General features: G+C 39.4%; 1 protein-coding gene across 1 annotated transcript in view; it reads right to left on the minus strand.

Annotated features, from left to right (window-relative positions):
* The window catches only part of LOC108252904 (proteasome subunit beta type-2), a 25,658-nt gene extending 16,559 nt beyond the window's left edge, over positions 1 to 9,099 (minus strand). Inside the window, exon 1 of the mRNA XM_017445836.2 lies at positions 8,884 to 9,099. Within this exon, the coding sequence (XP_017301325.1) occupies positions 8,884 to 8,974 (91 nt within the window). The 5' untranslated portion in view covers positions 8,975 to 9,099. The remainder of the gene's footprint in view (positions 1 to 8,883) is intronic.
* Between the last annotated feature and the right edge of the window lie 859 nt (positions 9,100 to 9,958).

The raw sequence follows: 9,958 nt of genomic DNA on the forward strand, positions 1-9,958 counted from the left end.
CAATGATCGAGGTCAACCCCAAATGGGTGCCCTATTTGAGTTCTCGTGGCTTCCTCAAACTCATTATCGACTCTCTGGTCAGTTCGGACAAGACACTCATCGATGTTCTCATCAACCAGCAGGAAAATCTCAGACCTTTGTTTGTGTTCGAAGCCAAAATGGTAAGTAACCTCTCTTAGTAGCCAAAATGGTAAGTTTAGTAGCCAATTGTATCCCTTGCTATTAATATGATTATGTTAAGGCGGTCTCTTCTTGATCCCTTGTGTGCCGTGTCCATTTTTCTTTAGGTCCCTAATCTAGTGTATCTAAGGAACCAGCTGATTTATGATCAGGTGACAGTACCCCCACCCCCATTGTCACTATCAGCAACAACAACAACAACAACAACAACCCAATAGTCAGTTTCCCATGAAGATGCCTATAAGATAGGCGAAACTCGAGTCGGAGTAGAAAAACACAAATACCTAGTATCCAGTAATAATAGAAACGGTAAGAATAATGTTAACATCAATAGTATTAGCAATTTAGGATACTACTAGTGGGGTGTCTAAAGGGATTCCGAATGAAAAAAAAATAATAATAATAATAATAAAATAAAATAATAATAATAAATAAAATAAATCATCAATGCGGACTTTATTTATAAACTCGAGGACTTGACTGTAGACTCCATTTATGTACTTATTTGACTCGAATCCATTTGGACAATGTGCCTCCAGCATTAATTCTGTCCCTTAAGGTCCGTTTCCACTTGTGAGTTTTATCCCATTTTTGCCCGAATGTCCTGTAGGCAATGTAGTATGAGAGTGTTCACACGACACGATTTTTTCCCCGAACAACAAGTGAGAACAGGCCAGTCGTGTACTAAACGTTTCGTTGAAAACCGTCACCAGGTCTTCTCGGACGCGTTGTAAACGGTCTACGTTGACATCCCACGCTGCTTCCGAGAGAGCCGTTGAGTTGTCAAACACGTTTGAACTCTCTGAAAGAAGAAACAAGGACAACATAAACATACAGGTTGGATGGAAGAGAAGGCCTCCAGCATTAATCCTGTCCCTTAAGGTCCGTTTCCACTTGTGAGTTTCACCCGATTTTTGCCCGAATGTCCTGTAGGCAATGTAGTATGAGAGTGTTCACACGACACGATTTTTTCCCCGAACAACAAGTGAGAACAGGCCTTTAGTTATAATTTTGTTTTGTTTATTTTACTATTCAAATGTACAAACTCTAATAAAAAGATAAAAAAAAAAAAAAATACTTACATCGGTGGTGTAGTAGTCAAGATACGATACTCAGGAGGGCGTGGGTTCAATTCCAGCCAAGATACTCTATTATGTAAAATGTTATTTAAATAAATAAATAAAAAAAAAAACGGAATTTTGTTCTCAAAATAATTTAAAAATTGAACACAGTAATAGTAAACGTGAAAAGAAGTAAAAATTATGTGGTGGTCCTCTGAAGACCAAAAAAAAAAAGAGAAAAAAACGAGTTCTAGTATAAATGAAATCGCTACTCACTGTTGGGTGATTTGGTCCGACTGATCAGCGTCTCAGGAACTCCAAGGAGCATGAAATAGTCCAGATGGGACCACACCAGATACAGGCACGTCTCAATGATGTACCGCGTTTTGGACAGCTCTGATTTCTTCATCGAGTATTGCTTGAACATTTCGGTGCGGGCCACACGCCGGGTTTCGTCAATGCTCATGGAAATGGTGCTGTTTGGTACCACCTGAAAGAGAAACAGACCTTGTTCAAACCGCTCACATAATATTGGAAAGACTAGGAAAGTCTCTTCAAGAGAAAATAATGTCCGATTCTCAAAAGGGAAATGTTAAAAATGGTTACATAACTCATCATATCGGCCGAACCATTTAAGTTACCACGTAGCAAAAACATTTCAGTTACCTACTTGTAGTTGATACGTAGAAATTGACAAAGGTGGCACTTTTTTGGCAATACTGTGATACACAAACTGTGAAAGGGCTTTTAGATTTTTCAAAAATTACTCGGAGATTTTTTACTTTCCTACCTATTTTTTAGGTGGGGGGGGGGACTATTTAGTATGAAAGTTTAATTTCATTTATTCATACTTACTTCGTAGGTGGGGGGGGGACTATTTAGTATGAAAGTTTAATTTCATTTATTCATACTTACTTCGCTCAGTGTGGCAGCGTTCATGTCCTGAATACTTCCCATCTTGTTGCCAAGTAGCGCCAGGCTGGGCGTTTCATGATGGTAATGCGACACCGCATCAATCAGCTGCTTCACAATGAGGCCCAGGTTTGCGCGGTTGCCAGAGTACATACTCAGGTCTCCCCCGTCCCCTAAGTCCGAGGATGTAGGGCTAAGCGAGGGCTCTAGGATGACATTGGTGACGCGTTTGTCCATTCCAGACGCGGCGGTGAGGTTTTTGAGGAAGAGGAGAACGTTACATTGAACCTGTGAAACAGTGACGTTGCGTGAGATTTGCAAAAGGGGAACTTTTCAACCCTATCCCCCCTTCAAAGGGACCCTATAAACCCTATACAGTATGCCCACATTCTTTCGACGTAGGTATGAAAAGCCGATCTGCTTGTAGTAGAATCCACAATTGCTCTATATATTTAAAGATTTTAAAGTGTTTGCAGCATTGAACCTGTGAAACAGTGGCGTTGCGTGAGATTTGCAAAAGGGGAACTTTTCAACCCTATCCCCCTTCAAAGGGACCCTATAAACCCTATACAGTATGCCCAGATTCTTTCGACGTAGGTATGAAAAGCCGATCTGCTTGTAGTAGAATCCACAATTGCTCTATATATTTAAAGATTTTAAAGTGTTTGCAAAATTTAATCAAAATCGGAAAACCCGTCCGGGAATTATGGCAAAACAAGCGAAAAGACCAAGCAATGATTTTTTAAATGCTGAAAAATTAACAAAATTGTAATCGCCGAGGTAAAACTTCAAAGTTCTAATTTCGAATTCATTTCGTTCATTCATTCAACCATGGAAATTTCTCAACATTCAAACGAAAGGTTACTTTTACTTACATCGAGTACACAATTCATAACATCTAACAAGTCAGAGTCAGGATGAGCTGCCTTGATATCCTTCACTGATTTCGGATTCACTAGGAACCTGTTGGAAGAAAGAACAAGGTGCAATCAAGTAATCATATGGGTCATTTCTTAAATATTGTATGATTCAGGCTATTTTTCCTCTCGCATCCCAATATTTCCCTACCATGTCATTGCTAGCTTCCAAGGCAGGACAGAAGTTTAAATGAACAGAGTTTATAGGAGCATTTAAAGAACACAGTTAAATTATAAAGTAATAAAATGTAGGTAAATAAATTTCTCTAAGAGACCTAAAGCACAAGCCAGCAACGTAGCGATAGCACGTTGAATACACCAGTTTCTAATTGATCACTGAAGTTAAGAATCATTCCGCACGGTTGATATCCAGAGGGATGACCAATTGGACATATCATGTAGTTTTCTTTTTTTTTCGAGTGGATTTGAACACATCACATGCCTTCAGGAACACTCCATTTGTCAGGGGCCTAAATTTTCCTTGCCCTTGGGTTCAATTTAATTTGAAGAAATCAATTACTAATGAAAATTTGTAATGAAACAATAAGTTGAAAAATAAATAATCCAATCACATCTTTTGGTTTACAAATCTACTGAACTAACCTGTGTACCAGAGCGGTCATCAAGTTCTGAAGACGTATAAACTCGCGGGACACTGCAGACTCTGCCTGTGTATATATCGATGCTAGGATAGACGTAAGGGCCGATAGTTCCCTCAGCAGATCCAATGGTAAGAGAGGACTACCGTAGCGCAGTACTATGATGAGAGACTCGAAATGATCCAGGAGGAAACGCATCAGCTGGGAGGTTGCAGAACGGTTCTTGGAACCTAGAACAGAGAAGAAGGGGCATTTTTTTCAAGAGGTTTGATAGAGGGAACTCTAACTGCTAAGGTCTTATCTTGAAGACGTATAAACTCGCGGGACACTGCAGACTCTGCCTGTGTATATATCGAGGCTAGGATAGACGTAAGGGCCGATAGTTCCCTCAGCAGATCCAATGGTAAGAGAGGACTACCGTAGCGCAGTACTATGATGAGAGACTCGAAGTGATCCAGGAGGAAACGCATCAGCTGGGAGGTGGCGGAACGGTTCTTGGAACCTAGAACAGAGAAGAAGGGGCATTTTTTTCAAGAGGTTTGATAGAGGGAACTCTAACTGCTAAGGTCTTATCGTCCCAAAATTGAAGGAAGGCAAGATAGAAGAGACTTTTTTTAAAGAGGTTTGATAGAGGGAACTATAACCACCAAGGTCTTATCGTCCCGCAATCGAAGGGAGAAGGAAGACAGGATAGAAGAAAGCCAGCCGTTTCGAGAACGAACATTATCCGGTCAGGATAAAATCCGCTCCGGGCGGGAATCGAACCCGCGACCTAGCGCTCATAAGGTAGACGAGCTACCAACTAGGCTGGCTATTGAAACATGAAAATTGATTGCAAACTTGTGATAATGCTGTGATATCCACAAAAGTTGTGAAAAAGCTCGGCTCTACCACAAAGAATTGGAGATTTGATTTTGAGAGAGACTGATAGTAAAGATTTATACTTACCCAAGGTGATGAGTATACTCCTGAGGAAATGAAGAGTGGGCATGATGACCTGTTGGAATTTACTATTGTTCGGACTGACGTCGAACTGATCCGAAGCAGAAGTAAAGAACGGAATGTCCGGATGATGGTCAAACACAGACATGTCTGAGAGAGAGAAGATGAGGTTGTGCTCTAGCAAGAGTTCCGCCCCTTGTCTGGACAGTGCTACTCGCGTTAGAAATGCCTGAGGAAGCAAGAGGGAAGAATTAAAGTAACTCTAAATAATGACATAATTAAATTTGATGATTTTTGGAAGGTTATGCTTACCGCTACTCTGGAAAAAGTTATTATCTCTTTACATTTGATGAGTTTTGGAAGGGTATGGTTACCACTACTCTGGACAAAGTTATTTTAAAATGAAGGAATTTATGCTTACCGCTACTCTGGAAAAAGTTATTATCTCTTTACATTTGATGAGTTTTGGAAGGGTATGAGACTCCATTCTGCTTTTAAATGCCTTTTAAAAGCACTTATTTCTAAAACGATTTTAATCCTTTTAAATGCTTTTTAGAATCACACACTTATTACTAAAACGAATTTTATCCTTTTTTATGTAGGTATTTTTAATCACTTATGTCTTATGTTAATATCTGTATTCCTTTTGTATTTAGTGCCTTTCGGTTTATAAGGTTTTTAAAACGGTCTTCATCGGTACCTATGTATATGTTTTGTAAATGAAGGAATTGTATTCCCTTTTGCTCTTTCTGTACTTTGAAAGACAATGAAATCAATTGGACATAAAAAATCTATGTATACCCAGCGTCCCAGCAGTAAACTACTTACTACCTCCAGGGAATGTCGTCAAATTTCAAATTCCTCAATATTTCAGGACAAAATTCTGAGCCTTGGCTGGGATTTGAGCTCACGATCGCCTGAATACACACAAGCGCTTGACCACAGGAGGAAGTTACGAAAGTTTACTGGATTTATCATATTGGCTTCAAACGGATTTGAACACCTACTAAACGATACAGTGCAATAGTCCTAAAGTGGTCTCGGTAGCGTAGTGGTCAAGACGCTCGCCTGGTAAACAGGAGGGCGTGGGTTCGATCCCAGCCGAGGCATGGAATTTTATCCTCATTTATTTGAGATTTTGACCACAAAATAATGGAGCTCTCGGGGTTAGGTGGTAGAGAACGCCTCCGGCGTTAACCTCGCCTAATGGTTACCTTCCACTCAAGAGTCTTTTATTATTATTATTATTATCATTATTATTATAAAGAAAAATGGACACGGCACACAAGGGATCAAGAAGAGACCGCCTTAACATAATCATATTAATAGCAAGGGATACAATTGGCTACTAGTGCTTATAATATTGTAGATCTCAAGAAGTTATTCTCGTGTGAAGAGAAACAACCCAAACTATCCAGAGGGGTAGAAAGGGAGCATGGAGTGAAATTGGGAGATGTTTTAATAATAATAATAGATTTTATTGATTACTTTCTTTTTACAACAATCTTTTCATGTTCCACTAAGTACATGTAGGTAGTACTTTTCGGGAACATTAATTGCTATTATAGGTAATTCTTCTTTTCTCTTTCTATTGTAGGAATTTCTTCTTATGATTTATATTAAATTTCATTGTTAATCATAAGATACTTTTTGACTTCTTTTTTAATACATGGGTTTCTGTGGGTAGTGGGTAATCACCAGCGTCCTTCAAATGACATAATGACATGTCGACATAGTAAAACGATATATTTTGCCCATTTTATCCTAAAACAACATATTTTGCCGATTTTGGCTAAAATAACCCTCAGGTACATCACCTACAACGCGTGGCTCCCTCAACACGCCCACTATTCGGCCAAGATCCTCCGCCTCCTCACGTCCTACGTGTCTGCTCAGAACGACCTCCTGTCCTCTATTGTTGTATCTACGGCACTACGCCAGTCTATACTGCATGGCTTTGTCAAGTGTTTGGAAATGGATGATGAGGAGGAAGAGGGTGGTGAAACGTCTTCCCTTACCTGTAAAACTAAGGTAACTAATGTTTGTTTGTTTGTTTTTTCAACAAAATTCTTAAATTTATTTAATTTGATTAGGTTAATGAACAATCTTATATTATAAAAACAAGATCCATTTACTCATTCACATTTCATAGTTCACACACTGATCGCTCTATCTCGAGAACCACAACACCTAGTCTTATCTTATATTATAAAAACAAGATCCATTCACTCATTCACATTTCATAGTTCACACACTGATCGCTCTATCTCGAGAACCACAACACCTAGAAATTGAAATTTGGTAGTTCCTTTTATGGTCTAGGTGTGCAATAAGAAAGGATTTTGCGAAAATCTAAACCGATTCTGAGATATGATCAATTTTTGATCGCTATGTGACGGGAGGACATGATATCTGTAAGGTACGTGAGCTTGAAGTATATAGCTGGATTCTCAGGTATTTGACTGAAAAGCGTCGTAGTAGGACTGAAAAGCTCAGGAAAAGTATGGATCTACGTAAAAAACCCTACACAGGACGAGTCCTTTTAACCCCAGTCCAAATGGATTCGAGTCAAATAAGTCAATGGTGTTTACACACAAGTCTATGAGTCCAGTACCATTAATAAATAAAGTCCGCAAAAGTGTGGATGTGACAGGAGGACATGATATCTGTAAGGTACGTGAAAATACATAGGGAGCTTTGATAACTAGGGAGCGCGCAGCGCGACCGTATTCTTATTATTTTCTACAAGTTCGGCCATGCCTTTTCTACAAGATTGGACATGTCTCGGGATTAACTAGCGGGATTCAGCTAGTAATTACATAAATACTTTCTTAAAAAGTAGCCTCCGTGGTCGAGTGGGTATCACACTAGGCTTGCACGCCGCAGGTCCCGATTTAGATTCCCGGCGGGGTCGAAGTTTTTTCGGCTCTGTGCTTGAAGTTCAGGGTGCCCTCAGCCTCGTGTGACCAGTGGTGGCATTACCTGGGGGAAAAAATTAATGATACGAGTTATAGTAAAGGAGGCACTTAGTAATGCTGTGATACTCACTAAAGTTGTGAAGAAGCTCTCTGCTTTACCACAAAGAATTAATGATTTGATTTGATATTTTTCTGCTTTTTCAGGTTCTCATTTTGAAACTCATGCTCCAATGTCTGAATTACAACGCGCCCAACTTTACTCAATTCCTGTGTGGCTTCAACATGACCAATGTGTCCAAGACTACACTACAACATGCTGGTACGGAAATTTTATATTCGCTCTCCTCCCCCTCCTCCTCCTATTATTCCCTCCCTCCCTCCCTTACTTTCATCCTTCTGTAGTAAACAATATGATGAATATTTTTTCAGCCAGCCTGATTAACTTGGAAGGTAGGACGGTTGTCTAGTAAGCTAGGTCGTGGGTTCGATTCCCGCCCGAGGCGAACTTTAGCCTAAATAGATAAAATGCGTTCTCGGTATGTCTGACTTTCTCCTACTCTGTACTCCTTCTCTCATCGATATCGGGACGATAAGACTTCCTTTGTTACAGTTCCCACTATCAAACCTCTTGAAAATGCGCCCAACTTTACTCAATTCCTGTGTGGCTTCAACATGACCAATGTGTCCAAGACTACACTACAACATGCTGGTACGGAAATCTTATATTCGCTCTCCTCCCTCTCCTCCTCCTCCTCCTAATATTCCCTCCCTCCCTTTCTTTCATCCTTCTGTAGTATCCTTCTTTCAACAGTATGATGAATATTTTTTCAGCCAGCCTGATTAACTTGGAAGGTAGGACGGTTGTCTAGTAAGGTAGGTCGTGGGTTCGATTCCCGCCCGAGGCGAACTTTATCCTAAATAGATAGAATTCGTTCTCGGTACGTCTGAATTTCTCCTACTCTGTACTCCTTCTCTCATCGATATCGGGACGATAAGACTTCCTTTGTTACAGTTCCCACTATCAAACCTCTTGAAAATAAAATATAATTATTAACCTCTCTCGCCTAGTGTTTGTCTTTCATTCAATAGTCTATTGCTCCTTACAATTTATGGTAACAGAACATTCACAGTAGGATACAATGTCTTTTTTAACTTGATGGGGCGGAGCACTGCTGCAAGCCTTCATTAAGAAATCAACTGGTAATCTTCAATAAATTACAGCTTTTTTAACTTGATGGGGCGGAGCACTGCTGCAAGCCTTCATTAAGAAATCAACTGGTAATCTTCAATAAATTACAGTATGAGTTAATCTTCAGGTGAAAATGGATAGTTAAACTCTGAAGTGACAACTTACCATTCTTCATAACCAGGATGCTTTGTGCTGCAGTCATATCTGCAGCCACCAGGACGAAGTCTTTGAAAGCAGCTCCAAATAGTCCTTCCATTTCAATAGTAATACAAAAGCTTTACAAAATAAGACAGAGATGAGGTCTAAAAATTAATTGTTTGATACAAAAAAATTCAATAATGATCCTATTCCTTCAAAAATTCGCAATGAAATGCACAAATTTTTTCAAACTAAAATTTGAATTTTCCCTCTGTCCGGCTGTTTATTAGTCCTCTGTGGTCTCTGTGTTCAGGGCCTTTTTAGACGAAGCTCTCTGGCATAACACTTTTGGGTGATGGAAAACTTCTCTTTTTCTTTTTTTTTCTGATTTTTAAAGATCATTTTTTTTATTCATAGGAAACCTCAGGGAAATTTTTGGAGGACAATCGTTTCATTATTTTATCTTTTGCGTTTGAACTTTTTTGTCTGTGAGCGGATTAGGGAATCGTGTGAAACTAGGCAAAAAGTTGCTCAAAAGTGCTGCATCATGCGCTATGCTCACACACTTCAAATGTAAACAACAAAATTTCAAACACCATACGGCGCTAACTTCTCACTCATTCCGATGGGAAAGAAGAAAGAAGAAGGAAAAAAAAAAGAAAATCAACGGAAAGTCTGCCGGTGGAGTGAATTTTCCTTCATTTCCTGTTTGTAATTTCTTTTTCACTCATGGTTTGCCTTGCAAGTCAATTGGGAAACTAATAAGGACCTCATAAACCTCAAGACACAATGGAAAGTAAGTCCCCTTCGTTATAATTTTAATATATCATGATATGAGCTATCTTAACCTCACTTGAACAATACCTGAAGATGGTCTCTCAACAGAACGAAACGCCAAATCTTACTATTATTCTCTCTAGAAAAGTAGATCACACATTACTGGGGCTGGTAAATATTGTTTGGCTTCATTTAGAGCTGAAACCACATTAATCACACCTTTGTGAGACTTCTGAGGGGGGGGGGAAGCATCATCCTTAGGGACAGATGACTGAAAGGGTTAACAGAACAAAACATCAAAACCTACCATTTTCACTCTAGAGAA

This window comes from Diaphorina citri, unplaced genomic scaffold, assembly GCF_000475195.1.
Source record: "Diaphorina citri unplaced genomic scaffold, Diaci psyllid genome assembly version 1.1 scaffold975, whole genome shotgun sequence".
Classification (NCBI taxonomy): Eukaryota; Metazoa; Arthropoda; class Insecta; order Hemiptera; family Psyllidae; genus Diaphorina; species Diaphorina citri.